The sequence below is a fragment of the Salvelinus alpinus genome, chromosome 4 (assembly GCF_045679555.1).
Source record: "Salvelinus alpinus chromosome 4, SLU_Salpinus.1, whole genome shotgun sequence".
NCBI classification, from domain to species: Eukaryota; Metazoa; Chordata; class Actinopteri; order Salmoniformes; family Salmonidae; genus Salvelinus; species Salvelinus alpinus.
This window is the reverse complement of record NC_092089.1, coordinates 97,411,718-97,433,747: the sequence shown is the minus strand read 5'-3', so window position 1 is coordinate 97,433,747 and position 22,030 is coordinate 97,411,718. Positions and strand designations below refer to the sequence as shown.

Below are 22,030 nucleotides of genomic sequence, written 5' to 3'. Positions count from 1 at the left end.
AACATGTAGGTCACATGTCAGTTCATACACACAACAAGTAGGTCACATGTCAGTTCATACACACAACAAGTAGATCACATGTCAGTTCATACACACAACCAGTAGATCACATGTCAGTTCATACACACAACATGTAGGTCACATGTCAGTTCATACACACAACATGTAGGTCACATGTCAGTTCATACACACAACATGTAGGTCACATGTCAGTTCATACACACAACCAGTAGGTCACATGTCAGTCCATACACACAACAAGTAGGTCACATGTCAGTTCATACACACAACCAGTAGGTCACATGTCAGTTCATACACACAACCAGTAGGTCACATGTCAGTTCATACACACAACAAGTAGATCACATGTCAGTTCATACACACAACAAGTAGGTCACATGTCAGTTCATACACACAACCAGTAGGTCACATGGTGGAGAGGCGTTGTGTTGTGAGGAGTTGCTTTATTTGTTTTATGAAACCAGGTTTTACTGTTCACTTACGCTGCATATATATATTTATATTAGATGGAAGGGAGTTCCATGCATTCATGGTTCTGTATAATACTGTATGTTTACTTGAATTTGTCCCTGACCTGGGGACTGTGAAAAGACCCATGGTGGCACAACTGGTAGGGTAAGTGTGTGTGTCAGTGACTAAGTAAACAATTAGACATTTCCAACACATTAATGTTTCTTATAAAAACAAGTGAAGCTGTCAGTCTTTCCTCAACTCTCAGCCAAGAGAGACTGGCACAGTATTACTACTATCCCTCTGATTACATTGAAGAGCAAGACGTGCCGCTCTGTTCTGGGCCAGCTGCAGCTTAACTAGGTCTTTCTTTGCAGCACATTACCATATGACTGGACAATAATCTAGATAAGACTAAATTAGAGCCTGCAGGACTTGCTTTTTGGTGTCAAAAAAGCAGAGCATCTCTTTGTTACGGACAGACCTCTCCCCATCTTTACAACCATTGAATCTATACGTTTTGACCATGACAGTTCACAATCTAAGGTAAAACCAAGTCATTTCGTCTCATCAACTTCTTCAACAGCCACACCATTCGTTACCAGATTCAGCTGAAGTCTAGAACTTAGGGAATGATTTGTACCAAATACAAAGCTCTTAGTATTAGAGAAGTTCAGGACCAGTTTATTACTGGCCTCCCTATTCTAAAACTGACTGCAACTCTTTGTTTAGGATTTCAGTGACTTCACCTGCTGTGGTTGCTGATGCATATATGGTTGAATCATCAGCATAGATGGACACACATGCTTTGTTTAATGCCAGTGGCAGGTTTTGGTAAAACATGGAAAAGAGTAGAGGGCCTAGAGAGCTGCCCTGTGGTACACCACCCTTTACATGTTTGACATTAGAGAAGCTTCCATTAAAGTAAACCCTCTGAGTTATATTGGAGAGATAAACTGTAGCTCTGATTCCAAGAAATGGCAGAGGTTGAAAAGCCATAACACAAGTTTTCTCAACAACGGGTTATTGTCAATAATATCAACAGCTGCACTGAAATCTAACAGTACAGCTTTCACAATTTTGTTATTATTAATATATGTCAGTGCAGTACATGTTGAGTGCCCTTCTCTATGCATGCTGAAAATCTGTTTAATATGTTTACAGAGAAATAGCATTGAATTTGGTCAAACACAATTTTTCCCCAACAGTTTACTAAGAGCTGGCAGCAAGCTGATAGGTCTGCTGTTAGAACCAGTAAAGGCTGCTTTGCCATTCTTGGGTAGTGGAATGACTTTGGCTTCCCTCCAGGCCTGAGGACAAAGACTTTCCTCTAGGCTCAGATTAAAGATATGACAGATAGGAGTGGCTATAGAGTCAGCTACCATCCTCAGTAGCTTTCCATCTAAGTTGTCAATGCCAGGAGGTTTGTCATTATTGATCGATAACAATCATTTTTCCTCCTCTCTCACACTAACTTTACAAAATGCTTTTCTTTCATTGTAATTTGTTTATGCCTAAGTACGTGTGTGCGTGTGTGTGTGCGTGCGTGTGTGCGTGCGTGTGTGCGTGCGTGTGTGCGCGTGTGTGCGTGTGTGTGCGTGTGTGTGTGTGTGTGTGTGTGTGTGTGTGTGTGTGTGTGTGTGTGTGTGTGTGTGTGTGTGTGTGTGTGTGTGTTTTTTGTGTGTGTGTGTGTGTGTGTGTGTGTGTGTGTGTGTGTGTGTGTGTGTGTGTGTGTGTGTGTGTGTGTGTGTGTGTGTGTGTGTGTGTGTGTGTGTGTGTGTGTGTGTGTGTGTCTGTGTGTGTGTGTGTGTGTGTGTGTGTTTTTAGGGAACCACATTTGGGTCTAATTAATCCCATATGGCAGATCCCAGCTGGAATCTTTAAATCAGTCACAACATTTCAAACAGAATTAATTATGTCATCATTCTCTGACACTCCGGCTTTTATATTTGATGTATTCACCTGGCTTCTTTTTATAGAAAGGTACAGTGAGGCTGGCGAGCACAGCAGAACTTCATAATGCCGTGTGTTTGGAAAGTTTTTCACCTCGACTAAACGATAGAAAGCATTATGTGACTTTCAAAGAAAAAGACCCCCGCCCCATCCAAAGAACAGAGAATCCAATAGGGGTCCATATTGATAACATACCAGTTGATCAAGCCTGTACAACACGCTTTCTTGGTGTTTTGATTGATGATAAATTGTCATGGAAACCACACATGAAGACAATAACTTCTAAAATGGCAAAGAAATACAGGGATACATGTCAAAAATGAGATAGCTCCTAAACAGAAGCACTGCTCTTTGTCTCTATCACACAATTATCTTCCCATTCATCAGTTACTGTAACAGGGGCCAGCACACACCATACCAAATGACTGCCAATATATCGCCTGCAGAAACGCTCTGTAAAAATAATATCATCTGCCCGTCTGTAGAGTCCATTCAGCATCACTTTTCAAACAATCAGGACTCCTGAATATTTATCTAATTAAATCACTTCAAGTTGCTCAATTTGTTAACGGCTCTTTAAATAAATGATCTTTCGTCAAAAAACTATTTCACCACCACATATGAATTCCGTAATTACTCAGCAAAGAAACAGACAACAGCGACGTCACCCACATTCAAGAACAGACAATTCTCAATAAAGAATCCCCTTCAGAGAACCTATGATCTGGAACTCACTCCTGCCTGATTTTGACAAGCTATCCCCGTCAATTGTTTAAAAAATATATTCAAGAGGCTCCTACTGTCAGTCACAGCTGAAATTCCCCAATAGCTGTCTTTCTATCTGGAAGGAAAGGGTGCAGCAAAACATAGGGGGAATTATTTCCCACGAATGTGTTCATCAGCCCCAAGATGATAGCTATCATCTAAAACATCAAAACGTTCTCTCTCCCGCTAGTAAACTACACTCACAGTACATGTAGCCTGCAGACTGTCTCCTACACTCACAGTACATGTAGCCTGCAGACTGTCTCCTACACTCACAGTACATGTAGCCTGCAGACTGTCTCCTACACTCACAGTACATGTAGCCTGCAGACTGTCTCCTACACTCACAGTACATGTAGCCTGCAGACTGTCTCCTACACTCACAGTACATGTAGCCTGCAGACTGTCTCCTACACTCACAGTACATGTAGCCTGCAGACTGTCTCCTACACTCACAGTACATGTAGCCTGCAGACTGTCTCCTACACTCACAGTACATGTAGCCTGCAGACTGTCTCCTACACTCACAGTACATGTAGCCTGCAGACTGTCTCCTACACTCACAGTACATGTAGCCTGCAGACTGTCTCCTACACTCACAGTACATGTAGCCTGCAGACTGTCTCCTACACTCACAGTACATGTAGCCTGCAGACTGTCTCCTACACTCACAGTACATGTAGCCTGCAGACTGTCTCCTACACTCACAGTACATGTAGCCTGCAGACTGTCTCCTACACTCACAGTACATGTAGCCTGCAGACTGTCTCCTACACTCACAGTACATGTAGCCTGCAGACTGTCTCCTACACTCACAGTACATGTAGCCTGCAGACTGTCTCCTACACTCACAGTACATGTAGCCTGCAGACTGTCTCCTACACTCACAGTACATGTAGCCTGCAGACTGTCTCCTACACTCACAGTACATGTAGCCTGCAGACTGTCTCCTACACTCACAGTACATGTAGCCTGCAGACTGTCTCCTACACTCACAGTACATGTAGCCTGCAGACTGTCTCCTACACTCACAGTACATGTAGCCTGCAGACTGTCTCCTACACTCACAGTACATGTAGCCTGCAGACTGTCTCCTACACTCACAGTACATGTAGCCTGCAGACTGTCTCCTACACTCACAGTACATGTAGCCTGCAGACTGTCTCCTACACTCACAGTACATGTAGCCTGCAGACTGTCTCCTACACTCACAGTACATGTAGCCTGCAGACTGTCTCCTACACTCACAGTACATGTAGCCTGCAGACTGTCTCCTACACTCACAGTACATGTAGCCTGCAGACTGTCTCCTACACTCACAGTACATGTAGCCTGCAGACTGTCTCCTACACTCACAGTACATGTAGCCTGCAGACTGTCTCCTACACTCACAGTACATGTAGCCTGCAGACTGTCTCCTACACTCACAGTACATGTAGCCTGCAGACTGTCTCCATATTTAGAAAATCATTTCCCAATTAGAAAATCATTTCCCAATTTTGTACATAGTTAGTGTATCCAGATATCCCTGATCTCTCCTCCTCTGCTCTCCTCCTATCATCAAATGGGACAGCTGGCAGGGGAGAGAGGGAGAAACAGGGCTGGTGAGCCCAGTGGACGGCTGGCAGGGGAGAGAGGGAGAAACAGGGCTGGTGAGCCCAGTGGACGGCTGGTAGGGGAGAGAGGGAGAAACAGGGCTGGTGAGCCCAGTGGACGGCTGGTAGGGGAGAGAGGGAGAAACAGGGCTGGTGAGCCCAGTGGACGGCTGGCAGGGGAGAGAGGGAGAAACAGGGCTGGTGAGCCCAGTGGACGGCTGGTAGGGGAGAGAGGGAGAAACAGGGCTGGTGAGCCCAGTGGACGGCTGGCAGGGGAGAGAGGGAGAAACAGGGCTGGTGAGCCCAGTGGACGGCTGTAGGGTTCTGGGCTGTTGATAAGTCTCTCCTCTCTCCTGGCTGTGCTTCTTATTCAGACTAGCCTACCCAGTCTGGGCACTCCCTCTCCAGCATCTGCTCTCCACGCTGTCCCTCTCCAGCATCTGCTCTCTACGCTGTCCCTCTCCAGCATCTGCTCTCCACGCTGTCCCTCTTCAGCATCTGCTCTCCACGCTGTCCCTCTCCAGCATCTGCTCTCCACGCTGTCCCTCTCCAGCATCTGCTCTCCACGCTGTCCCTCTCCAGCATCTGCTCTCCACGCTGTCCCTCTTCAGCCTCTGCTCTCCACTCTGTCCCTGTCCAGCCTCTGCTCTCCATTCTGTCCCTCTCCAGCCTCTCCCCTCCACTGTCCCTCTCCAGCCTTTGCTCTCCACTCTGTCCCTCTCCAGCCTCTCCCCTCCACTGTCCCTCTCCAGCCTTTGCTCTCCACTCTGTCCTTCTTCAGCCTCTCCTCTCCAGTCTGTCTATCCTCCAGCCTCTCCTCTCCACTCTGGCCCTCTCCAGCTTCAGCAATTCTGTCCCTCTCCAGTCTCTCTTCTCCATTCTGTCCCTCTCCAGCCTCTCCATTCTGTCCCTCTCCAGCCTCTCCATTCTGTCCCTCTCCAGCCTCTCCATTCTGTCCCTCTCCAGCATCTCCATTCTGTCCTTCTCCAGCCTCTCCTCTCCACTTTGTCCCTCTCCGGTTTCTCCTCTCCATTCTGTCCCTCTCCAGCCTCTCCAGTCTGTCCCTCTCCAGTCTCTACATTCTGTCCCTCTCCAGCCTCTCCATTCTGTCCTTCTCCAGCCTCTCCTCTCCACTCTGTCCCTCTCCAGTCTCTACATTCTGTCACTCTCCAGCCTCTCCATTCTGTCCTTCTCCAGCCTCTCCATTCTGTCCCTCTCCATCCTCTCCTCTCCACTTTGTCCCTCTCCAGTTTCTCCTCTCCATTCTGTCCCTCTCCAGCCTCTCCAGTCTGTCCCTCTTCAGTCTCTACATTCTGTCCCTCTCCAGCCTCTACATTCTGTCCCTCTCCAGCCTCTCCAGTCTGTCCCTCTTCAGTCTCTACATTCTGTCCTTCTCCAGCCTCTCCATTCTGTCCCTCTCCATCCTCTCCTCTCCACTTTGTCCCTCTCCAGTTTCTCCTCTCCATTCTGTCCCTCTCCAGCCTCTCCAGTCTGTCCCTCTTCAGTCTCTACATTCTGTCCCTCTCCAGCCTCTCCAGTCTGTCCCTCTCCAGCCTCTCCATTCTGTCCCTCTCCAGCCTATCCTCTCCAGTTTGTCCCTCTCCAGCCTCTCCTCTCCACTCTGTCCCTCTCCAGCCTTTGCTCTCCACTCTGTCCCTCTCCAGCCTCTTCTCTCCACTCTGTCCTTCTTCAGCCTCTCCTCTCCACTCTGTCCCTCTCCAGTCTCTACATTCTGTCACTCTCCAGCCTCTCCATTCTGTCCTTCTCCAGCCTCTCCATTCTGTCCCTCTCCATCCTCTCCTCTCCACTTTGTCCCTCTCCAGTTTCTCCTCTCCATTCTGTCCCTCTCCAGCCTCTCCAGTCTGTCCCTCTTCAGTCTCTACATTCTGTCCCTCTCCAGCCTCTACATTCTGTCCCTCTCCAGCCTCTCCAGTCTGTCCCTCTTCAGTCTCTACATTCTGTCCTTCTCCAGCCTCTCCATTCTGTCCCTCTCCATCCTCTCCTCTCCACTTTGTCCCTCTCCAGTTTCTCCTCTCCATTCTGTCCCTCTCCAGCCTCTCCAGTCTGTCCCTCTTCAGTCTCTACATTCTGTCCCTCTCCAGCCTCTCCAGTCTGTCCCTCTCCAGCCTCTCCATTCTGTCCCTCTCCAGCCTATCCTCTCCAGTTTGTCCCTCTCCAGCCTCTCCTCTCCACTCTGTCCCTCTCCAGCCTTTGCTCTCCACTCTGTCCCTCTCCAGCCTCTTCTCTCCACTCTGTCCTTCTTCAGCCTCTCCTCTCCAGTCTGTCTAGCCTTCAGCCTCTCTTCTCCACTCTGTCCCTCTCCAGTCTCTCCTCTTTGTTCTGTCCATCTCCAGCCTTTCTACTCTGTCCCTCTCCAGTCTCTCCTTTCCATTCTGGCCCTCTTCATCCTCTCCTCTCCACTCTGTCCCTCTCCAGCTTCACCAATTCGGTCCCTCTCCAGCCTCTCCTCTCCACTCTGTCCCTCTCCAGTATCTCCTCTCCACTCTGTCCCTCTCCAGTCTCTCCTCTCCACTCTGTCCCTCTCCAGTCTCTCCTCTCCACTCTGTCCCTCTCCTGTCTCTCCTCTCTACTCTGTCCATCTCCAGCCTCTCCTCTCCACTTTGTCCCTCTCCAGTTTCTCCTCTCCATTCTGTCCCTCTCCAGCCTCTCCAGGCTGTCCCTCTCCAGCCTCTACATTCTGTCCCTCTCCAGCCTCTACATTCTGTCCCTCTCCAGCCTCTCCATTCTGTCCTTCTCCAGCCTCTCCATTCTGTCCCTCTCCAGCCTCTCCATTCTTTCCCTCTCCAGCCTCTCCTCACCTTTCTGTCCCTCTCCAGCCTCTCCTCTCCATTCTGTCCCTCTCCAGCCTCTCCTCTCCTTTCAGTCCATCTCCAGCCTCTCCATTCTGTCTCTCTCCAGCCTCTCCATTCTGTCCCTCTCCAGCCTCTCCTCTCCAGTCTGTCCCTCTTCGCAATAAGGCACTAAAGTAAAACTGCAAAGAAATGTGGCAAAGAAGTTAAATTCATGTCCTGAATTCAAAGCATTATGTATGGGCCAAATCCATCATAACACATCCCTGAGTACCACTCTTCATATTTTCAAGTAAGGTGGTGGCTGCCTCATGTTATGGGTATGTGTGTCATTAGCAAGGACCATGGAGTTTTTCAGGATAAAAAGAAACGGATGCATCATGGATCTAACGTTATTGATATTTTAGATAAAAACCCCACTAAATTATTCAGAATATGAATAATCATATTTTGTCTTGGTAAAATGTATTTTATAACATAAGGAAGTGACATTTCATTACCAAAGCGCGTTTTCATCCAGTCTGGGCAGATTGGGTGGAGCCTTGGTGAGGGTGGTGAGTAGAGGGGAGGAGGAGAGGGAGGGAGGAGAGGGGGGGAGGAGAGGGGGGAGGAGAGGGGGGGAGGAGAGGGAGGGAGGAGTAGGGGGGAGGAGAGAGGGGAGGAGAGGGCAGGAGGACAGGAGGAAAGGAGGAGAGGGAGGGAGGAGAGGGGGGGAGGAGAGGGAGGGAGGAGAGGAGGAAAGGAGGAGAGGGAGGGAGGAGAGGGGGGGAGGAGAGGGAGGGAGGAGAGGGAGGGAGGACAGGAGGAAAGGAGGAGAGGGAGGGAGGAGGGGGGGGAGGGAGGAGAGGGAGGGAGGACAGGAGGAAAGGAGGAGAGGGAGGGAGGAGAAGGGGAGGAGAGGGAGGGAGGGAGGAGAGGAGGAAAGGAGGAGAGGGAGGGAGGAGAGGGGGAGGAGAGGGAGGGAGGAGAGGGAGGGAGGACAGGAGGAAAGGAGGAGAGGGAGGGAGGAGAGGGGGGGTGGAGAGGGGGAGAGGAGAGGGAGGGAGGGAGGGAGGAGAGAGGGGAGGAGAGGAAGGGAGGACAGGAGGAAAGGAGGAGAGGGAGGGAGGAGAGGGGGGAGGAGGGGGGAGGAGAGGGAGGGAGGAAGGGAGGAGAGAGGGAAGGAGAGGGAGGGAGGACAGGAGGAAAGGAGGAGAGGGAGGGAGGAGAGGGGGGGTAGAGGGGGGAGGAGAGGGGGAGAGGAGAGGGAGGGAGGGAGGGAGGAGAGAGGGGAGGAGAGGGAGGGAGGACAGGAGGAAAGGAGGAGAGGGAGGAGAGGGGGGGAGGAGAGGGGGGGGGGGAGAGGGGGGAGAGGAGAGGGAGGGAGGGAGGAGGAGGGGAGGAGAGGGAAGGAGGACAGGAGGAAAGGAGGAGAGGGAGGGAGGGAGGAAAGGAGGAGAGATGTATCCTAAACCGGAAAGAGAGACTTCTAATGCAAAGAAGTACAGAAGGTTAGACCATAGCCCACTGCAATCCATTGTGCATCAAAAAACGTCAGTCCCCCAGCTCTTGTCAGTGTGTGTTTGGGTATGGCGCTGGGTAAGGGAAGGGGAGCCTCCTACAGTAGAGATTACAGGCTTTTTGCATAAAGGGAGAGCCTGACAAAAGCAATGACAGGCTGGGTGTGAGATAGAGATAACCTCCAGGGAGAAGACGGGCTCTCGGAGCGTCCTGTCTAACTTCAGATGGATAGATAGATAGATAGATAGAGAGAGAGAGAGAGAGAGAGAGAGAGAGAGAGAGAGAGAGAGAGAGAGAGAGAGAGAGAGAGAGAGAGAGAGAGAGAGAGAGAGAGAGAGAGAGAGAGAGAGAGAGAGAGAGAGAGAGAGAGAGAGAGAGAGAGAGAGAGAGAGAGAGAGAGAGAGAGAGAGAGAGAGAGAGAGAGAGAGATTTTTATTTAAAGGTTTATTTCACTTTTGTGTATTATCTACCTCACTTGCTTTGGCAATGTTAACACATGTTTCCCATGCCAATAAAGCCCCTTGAATTGAATTGAATTGAGAGAGAGAGAGAGAGAGAGAGAGAGAGAGAGAGAGAGAGAGAGAGAGAGAGAGAGAGAGAGAGAGAGAGAGAGAGACAGACAGAGAGATCCCAACTGATATTCTGCACATAGAGTGGTGTACTTCAATGACAAAGTAAAGCCCCCTAGAGTCCCAACTTCCATTGCTGCATAACAAATATACACAGGTAGTCCTGCCTAACACTATTGAATAATGAAATATATACACAGGTAGTCCTGCCTAACACTATTGAATAATGAAAGAATGGCAGCAACAACAATGTGCTGCTGGGTGGTAGAGTTTTAAATATAAACTAAGTGTTCACTGTGTGGGTAGAGTGATGAAAGCAACAATGCCAGAGGATAAATGCAAGGCCTGCGTTGCTGTTCTAAGGCCAGTGGACAGAGGACCTGCATCCCATATGCTACCCTGTTCCATACTATATAGTGTACTACTTTTCACCAGAGCCCTATAGGGCCTACATAGAGAATAGGGTGCCATTTAAGATGTACCCTTGGTGCCATCTGTCTAACCTAATTTAGAATCGATACAGATTAAGTGTCTGTTTAGAATGAAGAGGGCCCATTATTTTGCCTCTGCACTTTAATCAATGGTCCTCTCCTAGATGTTTTTTAATGGCTACTTCAGGTTGATTTTTAAACAACAACATGCAGCTTAAATATTGATGGTGAAGGATTTGTTTTTATGAATGATCCACACCCTTGCAAGCACACACACACACACACACACACACACACACACACACACACACACACACACACACACACACACACACACACACACACACACACACACACACACACACACACACACACACACACACACACACACACACACACACACACACACACGAGAGCACACTTACACACACGAGCGCGCACACACACACACACACACACACACGAGCGCACATGCACACACACACAGGAGCGCACATGCACACACACACACGAGCGCACACACACACACACACACACACGAGCGCACACACACACACACACACACGCTTATAAGCCTTTGTTGTGTTCTTGTCATTGCATCATGCAGCAGTCCTCAGTAGAATAGAACAGTATGGGGCCAAACAGACTGTAGACAGAGAAAGGCCAGCCCAATGCAAGGAGGAATTATCTCTGTGTGTGTGTGTGTGTGTGTGTGTGTGTGTGTGTGTGTGTGTGTGTGTGTGTGTGTGTGTGTGTGTGTGTGTGTGTGTGTGTGTGTGTGTGTGTGTGTGTGTGTGTGTGTGTGTGTGTGTGTGTGTGTGTGTGTGTGTGTGTGTGTGTGCGCTCGTCTTGACCAACCTGCATGTCTGAGTGCTCCAGAAAGCTTTTCCTCCCTCCCTCCCTTCCTCCCTCCGTCCCTTCCTCCCTCCGTCCCTCCCTCCCTCCGTCCCTCCCTCCCTCCGTCCCCTTCCTCCCTCCATCTCTCATCTGAGGTTATTGTATCCCCATCCCAGAGGTTATGTCAAGTCAACAAAGTGACTGTTATGGAGAGGAACTGACCTGTAAAATCTACAGGGCACAGTAAGAGAGATGATGTCACCATGTCTGTCTGGTAGCAAGATGATGGATATACTGTCAGTATAGAGATAATGTAGCTATATGTATATATAGATAATGTAACTATGTGTATATATAGATAATGTAGCTATGTGTGTATATATAGATGATGTAGCTATGTGTGTATATATAGATAATGTAACTATGTGTGTATATATAGATAATGTAACTATGTCTGTCTGTAGAGAAATAATGTCGCTATGGCTGTATGTAGAGAGATAATGTAGCTATGGCTGTCTGTAGAGAGATCATGTAGCTATGTCTGTATGTAGAGAGATCATGTAGCTATGTCTGTCTGTAGAGAGATAATGTAGCTATGTCTGTATGTAGTGAGATAATGTAGCTATGCCTGTCTGGAGAGAGATCATGTAGCTATGTCTGTCTGTAGAGAGATAATATAGCTATGTCAGTTTGTGAAGATATAATGTAGCTATGCCTGTCTGGAGAGAGATCATGTAGCTATGTCTGTATGTAGAGAGATCATGTAGCTATGTCTGTCTGTAGAGAGATAATGTAGCTATGTCTGTATGTAGTGAGATAATGTAGCTATGCCTGTCTGGAGAGAGATCATGTAGCTATGTCTGTCTGTAGAGAGATAATATAGCTATGTCTGTCTGTAGAGAGATAATATAGCTATGTCTGTCTGGAGAGAGATAATGACAACACACTATGTTTAATGTTTTTGACTATCATACATATTGGACTCTTTCAAAGTAGGGTTTTCTCGCCCTCTCTCTTGCTATGTCTCCATCTTTCTCTCTCTCCTCTCTCTCATACCTTCTCACTCCCTTTCACCTCTCTCTCTAATTATTTCTCTCTTTCCTCTCTCTCTATCCCTTCTCTCTCTTTTCCTTTCAGTCCACATCGCTCTTTCTCTCAAACTTTCTCCCTTTCTCCCTTTCACCTCTCTCCACATTTCATCACCTTATCAGTGGAATCAATGTATCAGTGGAATCATCTTATCAGTGGAATCATCGTATCATTGGAATCATCTTATCGGTGGAATCATCTTATCGGTGGAATCATCTTATCGGTGGAATCATCTTATCGGTGGAATCATCTTATCAGTGGAATCATCGTATCATTGGAATCATCGTATCATTGGAATCATCTTATCGGTGGAATCATCTTATCAGTGGAATCATCGTATCATTGGAATCATCGTATCATTGGAATCATCGTATCATTGGAATCATCTTATTAGTGGAATCATCTTATCGGTGGAATCATCTTATCAGTGGAATCATCTTATCGGTGGAATCATCGTATCATTGGAATCATCTTATTAGTGGAATCATCTTATCGGTGGAATCATCTTATCAGTGGAATCATCTTATCGGTGGAATCATCTTATCAGTGGAATCATCGTATCATTGGAATCATCTTATCAGTGGAATCATCGTATCATGGGAATCATCTTATCAGTGGAATCATCGTATCATGGGAATCATCTTATCAGTGGAATCATCGTATCATGGGAATCATCTTATCAGTGGAATCATCTTATCAGTGGAATCATCTTATCAGTGGAATCATCTTATCAGTGGAATCATCTTATCAGTGGAATCATCTTATCAGTGGAATCATGGGCGGCAGGTAGCCTAGTGGTTTGAGCCAGTAACTGAAAGGTCGCTAGATCGAATCCCCGAGCTGACAAGGTAAAAATCTGTCGTTCTGCCCTTGAACAAGGCAGTTAACCCACTGTTCCGAGACCGTCATTGTCAATAAGAATGTGTTCTTAACTGACTTGGCCTAGTTAAATAAAGGTGTAAAAAGATATATATTTGAAATCGTCTTATCCGGGTGTTTGATGGTTCTTCCTCCCAGCGTGCTGATTGGCTTTGATAAACAAGCTAGACAGCACAAACTCTGTCAGCGTTAATCAATGTCTGTTCTTTCTCTTATTTTATATGAAGAGGCGGTCAGCTGGGACACACACACTCACAAGCACACACACACACACACAGGCAGAAAGAGCCACACGCCGTTAGCCTTCTCTTTCTCTGCTAGCTGTCAGGCAGATGAGGCCCAATCAGCCTTTTGGGGAAATTGTTCTCATAACCAACCAAAAACATCCTTCCAACGATGTTTAACCCTGCAGATGATGATAGTGAATGATAGTCAACACAAGACAACACGGATCTTGTGCCACCATATTTGAAGACATTGTGATTATTACCTTTCCCCTCTATTCTCCATCGTCATACATATCACTAACTCTAAAACATATTATTGTTCCATTCTCCATCGTCATACATATCACTAACTCTAACCCATATTATCGTTCTATTCTCCATCGTCATACATATCACTAACTCTAACCCATATTATCGTTCTATTCTCCATCGTCATACATATCACTAACTCTAACCCATATTATCGTTCTATTCTCCATCGTCATACATATCACTAACTCTAACCCATATTATCGTTCTATTCTCCATCGTCATACATATCACTAACTCTAACCCATATTATCGTTCTATTCTCCATCGTCATACATATCACTAACTCTAACCCATATTATCGTTCTATTCTCCATCGTCATACATATCACTAACTCCAACCCTGTTCCTGGAGAGCTACCCTCCTGTAGGTTTTCAATCCAACCCCAATTGTAACTAACCTGATTCAATTTATCAACCAACTAATTATTATAATCAAGTGCGCTAGATTAGGGTTGGAGCAAAAACCTACAGGAGGGTATCTCTCCAGGAACAGGGTTGGAGTTAAAACCTACAGGAGGGTATCTCTCCAGGAACAGGGTTGGAGTTAAAACCTACAGGAGGGTATCTCTCCAGGAACAGGGTTGGAGTTAAAACCTACAGGACGGTATCTCTCCAGGAACAGGGTTGGAGTTAAAACCTACAGGACTGTATCTCTCCAGGAACAGGGCTGGAGAGCCCTGCACTAAATCAGATAGATGTTCAAATAGAACGCTCATCAACTCACATCCCCAAACTTCAAGCGTTTTTTATCAAGGCGGAGACAGAGAGAAACATTCATTCATAATGTTTTCTTCTAATGTTGCATTATGTTGTTGTTCTGATCCTCACCCCTCTGGTCTGATCCTCACCCCTCTGGTCTGATCCTCACCCCTCTGTTCTGATCCTCACCCCTCTGGTCTGATCTTCACCCCTCTGGTCTGATCCTCACCCCTCTGGTCTGATCCTCACCCCTCTGGTCTGCTCCTCACCCCTCTGGTCTGCTCCTCACCCCTCTGGTTTGATCCTCACCCCTCTGGTCTGATCCTCACCCCTCTGGTCTGCTCCTCACCCCTCTGGTCTGATCCTCACCCCTCTTGTCTGATGTGACATGATGGATGACTCGTAACACGTTGTATTGGAACACACTGAGTCAACTAGGGCCCTCCGTTAAGTCAAGGTTAATGCTTTTGTTTATTAACGGTGATGTGTCGGAGGCAATAGACATTACAGTCAGACAGGGGCAGTATATTAATTAGGGACATTGATGGGTCTATCTGTTGTTTAGAATAGATGAGTCCCACTCCGCTCACAAAGCCACAGGGCTCAATGTGTGTGTGTGTGTGTGTGTGTGTGTGTGTGTGTGTGTGTGTGTGTGTGTGTGTGTGTGTGTGTGTGTGTGTGTGTGTGTGTGTGTGTGTGTGTGTGTGTGTGTGTGTGTGTGTGTGTGTGTGTGTGTGTGTGTGTGTGTGTGTGTGTGTGTGTGTGTGTGTGTGTGTGTGTGTGTGCTGCTGTTATTGTATTTCCCACAGCATCTATCTGTTACTTCAAAGCTGTTTTGTTACTACTTGTGCTGTTTACTCTGCTTGAGAACACTGGGAGTGTCAGTCACTAACAGTGTTGTTGACCCCCTTGACATTATTCAGGATTCATTTAACTTGAAGACTTATTAAGAAGTATGACGGTTATACCTGAGTGCTGCCTTCAGTTAGTAATACAATACACCTTATGCTCTTCAAATCTTTGATCTGGCAAAAGGAAGTCCTTGACTGTTTCGGTATTTGAAGCTAAAGTGACCCTCTGGGGAAGCCCAGACAATTGGCTCTTTGACACCACTGCAACATTGCCTCTGATTGGTGTTGCCATATCAACAGCTTGTTCATACTCTGACCCTATAGGCTATTGACAATAGGCCCATTGGTCCAATTGACTGTTGCCAACTGGCCCTCTTCCTGTACTCCTCTAGCTCCTAAATTGTTCATTGCTATCTGGAATCCTTGGGACATCCCTACCCCATTGAAGTTTAATTTTAAAATGGTAAGGGTTAAGTTAAAAGTTAGGTAACGGTTATTGTTCTGTTTATGGTTAAGGTAAAGGCAGGGGTTAAGTTTAGGCTTAGGGATTAGGGGGTAGGGACATCCCATGGATCCCAGATAGCACAAACTCTTATACATTGAACCTGTATTGTACTTGTGAGAGAATCCACTCTACAGTACACACTACCACTTGGGAGCAGTCCTCTCTCCTCATTGGCCCAGACCAGGATTCAGAAGTCTGGAGTTTGAAACTGTGTTGCCAAAATGAACCCAGCGGCATTGAATAATTAAATTGTTGCTTATTATAGATAGCTAGAAGTCTTCTCTTCACTCCTACAGATTGTGTAGCAGGCATACTAAGCCTAACCCCAGGCACCGTACTGGGAAACCGGGAAACTCTCAACTATGTCCCCTTCTGATGTGTTCTCTCTCTCTCTCTCTCTCTCTCTCTCTCTCTCTCTCTCTCTCTCTCTCTCTCTCTCTCTCTCTCTCTCTCTCTCTCTCTCTCTCTCTCTCTCTCTCTCTCTCTCTCTCTCTCTCTCTCTCTCTCTCTCTCTCTCTCTCTCTCCCTCCCTCCCTCCCTCCCTCCCTCCCTCCCTCCCTCCCTCTCTGTATCTGTCTATCTCCCTCTCTTTCCCTCTCACTGTCTCTTTCTCTCTCTCTCACTGTATCTCTCTCTCTCTCTCTCTCTGTCTCTTTCTTTTTCTGTTCACTTAATGGTGTATATATTCGTATTTGGGTCATAACTATGTTATCAACGCTTGACTTGCTAGACTTCTGTAGGCCGTATGCCACCAAGTATGTGTAATGTTACTGTCTAATAATAACTCTGCATCTTTTGTTCCTCATGAGTATGCACAGGCCTAAAAGATTTCATGAACTTACCAGCAGACATACCACTAAATCTTCCAAGATATCTATAGACACTTCAAGATGGCTTGAGGTATCCTGCATCCAATCTTTGAGGTACCGAAACAGAACAAAATCCGTACAATGGACTTTGATGTCTAAACTAGTATTTCTCTTCTCCTCTTCCCCCCTCTCTCTCTCCGTCTAAACAGCGATCCAAAATAGCAGTCTATGAGAAAATGTGGTCATACATGAAATCGGCCGAACCGTCAGTGTTTGTCAAGACCACGCCAGACGGGGTGGCCCGGGTACGAAAGTCCAAGGGCAAGTTTGCTTTCCTCCTGGAGTCCACCATGAACGAGTACATAGAGCAGAGGAAACCCTGCGACACCATGAAAGTGGGCGGAAACCTCGACTCAAAAGGATACGGTGTGGCCACACCCAAAGGCTCAGCATTAAGGTGGGTGGGATAATATAACGATATTCTCCTTGTTGTTATAGTATTCCACCTACCCTGATGTCTTGTGTTTGGCCCTTCTTCTTCTTATCTTCTACCTTATTGTTTTGGAAAGGACCCAAAGAGGTAACGGTATCATATATTTTTTATTGTTCTTGGATACCGAGGTCGATTTATAATTGTGATTTATGGATGTTTATATTTTGTGTTTTAATGTTGTTGTTCCTAAACCAAAGCGGAATCCATTCCAGGGTGTTAGAGTTTAACAAATCATTTCACGTCTCTCTTACTCTGTTTTTTCTCTCTTTCTACCTTTCCTTCTGTCCTGTGTGCTGTCCTTCTCAACGGTTGTGTTGTCACTTTGAATTTTTACCAGCTCAGCGGTTTTTCCCATGTAGCCTTTAAAAAGCTGCACTGTCACTTTGTGATGAATGTTAATTGGTGTTTGCTGCTGTTGTTTATCCTCTCAGCGATGACAACTAGTGTCCCCGTCCCGCACACTTCACTTTCTAAACTACCCTTCATGCCTCCTGTCCAATATTTACCACTATGTTTGCTCTTCATCGAAGCTATACTGATCTATCTAGCTCATATTCGTCAAACAATTTGTCATGTTCATACCTAGATCATTTTCATAATAGATATAAAGTTAATAATAACATTGCCAATAACAATAATCACTATTAGTGGTAGTCTAACTACCGTTAACAACTATCATCATTATTGTTATAACTATTACTACAACTATACGATACTACTACTATACTATAGTACTACTATACTACTATTAACTATGCATTAGATTTCTCACGGACCTGTGCATTTTCTTACAAGTTATGTTTTATCGTTTCAAGAAATGCTGTTAACCTGGCAGTGTTAAAACTGAATGAGCAAGGCCTGTTGGACAAATTGAAAAACAAATGGTGGTACGACAAGGGAGAGTGCGGCAGCGGGGGAGGTGACTCCAAGGTCAGCCTCGATGTCACCAGATCGGGTACCATGGTGCAGAGTAATCGGCAAGGCTGTTAATAATAGTCGATAGGAATCATTGATTATTGATTAGATTTATATTATAACGCTTTGATTTTCTAACGCACTTTGTTAGCTACAGTACAACCCAACCCAAAACAAATGTTGAGTCCCAACCGGGCTCAAAGGTAGCCTTTCTGTCATTTACCAGACTCTGACCAGTCTATGGAACAAAAGATCAAACTGAGAACCCTTACTTGGCTAATACACAGAGAGGAAGATGAGGTAGCATGAAGCGTAGTAAAGGAGATGTACTGGTAAGGCTAAGAGGTAGCATGAAGGGTAGTAAAGGAGATGTACTGGTAAGGCTAAGAGGTAGCATGAAGGGTAGTAAAGGAGATGTACTGGTAAGGCTAAGAGGTAGCATGAAGGGTAGTAAAGGAGATGTACTGGTAAGGCTAAGAGGTAGCATGAAGGGTAGTAAAGGAGATGTACTGGTAAGGCTAAGAGGTAGCATGAAGGGTAGTAAAGGAGATGTACTGGTAAGGCTAAGAGGTAGCATGAAGGGTAGTAAAGGAGATGTACTGGTAAGGCTAAGAGGTAGCATGAAGGGTAGTAAAGGAGATGTACTGGTAAGGCTAAGAGGTAGCATGAAGGGTAGTAAAGGAGATGTACTGGTAAGGCTAAGAGGTAGCATGAAGGGTAGTAAAGGAGATGTACTGGTAAGGCTAAGAGGTAGCATGAAGGGTAGTAAAGGAGATGTACTGGTAAGGCTAAGAGGTAGCATGAAGGGTAGTAAAGGAGATGTACTGGTAAGGCTAAGAGGTAGCATGAAGCGTAGTAAAGGAGATGTAAAGCTAAGAGGTAGCATGAAGGGTAGTAAAGGAGATGTACTGGTAAGGCTAAGAGGTAGCATGAAGGGTAGTAAAGGAGATGTACTGGTAAGGCTAAGAGGTAGCATGAAGGGTAGTAAAGGAGATGTACTGGTAAGGCTAAGAGGTAGCATGAAGGGTAGTAAAGGAGATGTACTGGTAAGGCTAAGAGGTAGCATGAAGGGTAGTAAAGGAGATGTACTGGTAAGGCTAAGAGGTAGCATGAAGCGTAGTAAAGGAGATGTACTGGTAAGACTAAGAGGTAGCATGAAGGGTAGTAAAGGAGATGTACTGGTAAGGCTAAGAGGTAGCATGAAGCGTAGTAAAGGAGATGTACTGGTAAGGCTAAGCTGAGTTGTTTGACAAAGACAGTTGACAAGGAGGAAGTCTAGTTATTTTCACTGCTTCTCGGTGATGGGAGGGATGCGAGAAGGATAGCGCTGTCCTGCAGTTGGAAAAGGAGGAGATGGATTTAACTCTGTCTTTAACATCTGCAGGGCAGCAGATGATATCTGTCAAGTATTATATGCCGTCTAGAGAAAGTAGAGCCAGTGTGAGGTCTATTTAGCTTTATCTCTGTCAGATTGGATGGATCTCTGACTAAAATACACCTGTTGTAAGTTATATATTATATGATAAGTATGTATTTTTTAAGATACCTTTCATAAATAGTTTATCACAAACTATTTATGAAAACATGGCATCTAGATGGCAGAGACTGCCGCCTTCCTCTTGTGAAGGCCACGTCTGTATTTCATAACATTATTCTTGTCTGTCAGACACAACATGGCTTCACAGCTGCTCATGTCATACAGCTGCTTCTCTGGACATCCCATGCGACTGGCCTAGAGAAGCCATGCTAGGCTCTAGAGCCCGTTGGCTGAAACCCCCCAAAATGGCTGCTCAGCTGAGGCATCTCAGCTCAGGGAGGCGAGGCGAACAGCGGAGTCTTGAGGGGACTAAGCATTACGGGCAAACGTGAGAATTCTAATCTGAAAGACAAGGTCTGATCTCTTTGGGCTCTGGGTCATGTGGTACCACTACATTCAATTCAATTGAGATTTTATACACGGTGGAACTGCCCCTATAATTGGTTGCTTTTTCATAATGATTTTAGCAAAAAATCTATACAATTGTAGGTTGTGTCAAATGTTTGTAACCAATTTACCACTTGATTGCAACATGAACAACCAAGAGGCAGAATTGAGTCCAATAACCACTGTGATAATCAGGTTTCTTTTCTGCTTGCTATTCTACTCTCTTCACAAGACATGGCTGTATCCATCCTGGGAATCAGTGATGCAATAAGAGTGTGTTTCACTTAGCCTTGTCAACTTGGTATCAAACATACTTAGACTGTGTTCCATGAAGCTTGCATCATGCTATTTTAAAGAGGGCATTGCCATTTGGTACACTTTAGATCAATTGAATGACTAATGACTCAGTCGTGACTCAAGCAATGAATTAGGTCAGCTAAATGGTTTGATTGCAGATGATCTGTGGCATATACTGTGGTTTACAGAAGGTGTCATGACTTTATAAGGTCATTTGACATGAATTCTCAGGAACTGCAATGTTATACTAATATGACATGTTGAAAATAGCATCATGGCTAACGTCTCTATAATATCTAGACCAAGTAATGTCCTACCAAAACACCTGACCTTTCTCTCTCTGCATTTCTGTTTTATCTCCATAATGTACACAAATACGTGTCCTATATTTTGATATACGGTTGCAAAATGTCACTAACTGAAAAAGTCCCAGTAAATAAACATTTCTAGGTTTCCCAGAAATCCCTGTTTGAGGATTCCTTCTGGCAGGGTTCCATTCCTTGCTTATTCTCCCCCTTATTCAGGGAATCCTCCCATAGGGGTTTCTGGGAAACCTAGGAATTATGGGAAATTCACAGGAATTTTGAAGCTCTATTTTCAACCATGCATTTCTGCTAATAATCTGTGCTGTGTAGTCAGTATGCTGAGTGATGTTGAGGCCTGCTCATGGCTGTGGCGGCTGCCTTAGAAGAGCAGTATCGTTGCTTCTCTGACATGTTTCCTTCTGCCTTTTATCTGGACCTGCTCAGGTATGTATGGTTTTCCATCCTTTCAGGGTCATGGATAAATGTATTGATCCAAATGTGAGCTTACCATACATTCATACATGAATTAGCATTTTGATCTCCACTGCTCTTAACCGTTCACCGTGCACACCTCAAGGTCTGGTATTTATCTCTGATGAGCAACGACATCGTCGGTGAAAGACGGACAGTGTGTGAACTTTGGTGATCATCTGTTGTGTTCAAAGGTTATTTCTCCAGTATCTCTCAATAAGTCTGACGTCTCGGCTCTACGGGAAACTGTGGGAAAAGCCAGCTTACCTGGACTGATCCTTCTTGAGCATCCTGATCCCCACACACACACACACACCCTTTCTCTGATCACCTATAATCCTGAGGCACCACATCACTGATAACCTAGATTGGGTTTCCGGCTCCAGTATCACGTAGCATGTTAACAGATTACTGCATTATTAATCAATGTTTTCACAGTCGCCCTATTACCATTGGCCACGAGGTAGATACATGGAGTTGTGATCTTCTCGTCTCCTAATGATGATAATATATGGTGACCTAAAGGTCCAAGGAGGACATTGTTCAACAGTGGAAACCAAGACATATATTACCCATTCATCATTTATTAATTGGCTTAATTTCTTTCTATAGGGGCTGAAGAATAGATCACCTCCAGTCTGTTTCTATAGGGATGTAGAGTAGAGCACTACCAGTCTGTTTCTATAGGGACTATATAGAGCACCACCAGTCTGTTTCTATAGGGACTATAGAGTAGAGTACCACCAGTCTGTTTCTATAGGCATGTAGAGTAGAGCACCACCAGTCTGTTTCTATTGGGACTGTAGAGTAGAGCACCACCAGTCTGTTTCTATAGGCATGTAGAGTAGAGCACCACCAGTCTGTTTCTATTGGGACTGTAGAGTAGAGCACCACCAGTCTGTTTCTATAGGCATGTAGAGTAGAGCACCACCAGTCTGTTTCTATTGGGACTGTAGAGTAGAGCACCACCAGTCTGTTTCTATAGGGACTATAGAGTAGAGCACCACCAGTCTGTTTCTATAGGGGCTATAGAGTAGAGCACCACCAGTCTGTTTCTATTGGGACTATAGAGTAGAGCACCACCAGTCTGTTTCTATAGGGGCTATAGAGTAGAGCACCACCAGTCTGTTTCTATAGGGACTATAGAGTAGAGCACCACCAGTCTGTTTCTATAGGCACTATAGAGTAGAGCACCACCAGTCTGTTTCTATAGGGATGTAGAGTAGAGCACTACCAGTCTGTTTCTATAGGGACTATAGAGTAGAGCACCACCAGTCTGTTTCTATAGGGATTATAGAGTAGAGCACCACCAGTCTGTTTCTA

At 45.8% G+C, this 22,030-nt stretch overlaps 1 protein-coding gene across 2 annotated transcripts in view; it reads left to right on the top strand.

Moving 5' to 3' along the window:
• Positions 1-22,030, top strand: part of LOC139574756 (glutamate receptor 3-like) — a 328,769-nt gene that overhangs the window by 260,671 nt on the left and 46,068 nt on the right. The window contains exons 13-14 of one of the 2 annotated variants that reach the window (XM_071399624.1): positions 16,512-16,759; positions 17,611-17,725. In XM_071399624.1, the coding sequence (XP_071255725.1) occupies positions 16,512-16,759; positions 17,611-17,725 (363 nt within the window). The remainder of the gene's footprint in view (positions 1-16,511; positions 16,760-17,610; positions 17,726-22,030) is intronic. The other variant, XM_071399622.1, reaches the window with a different exon arrangement.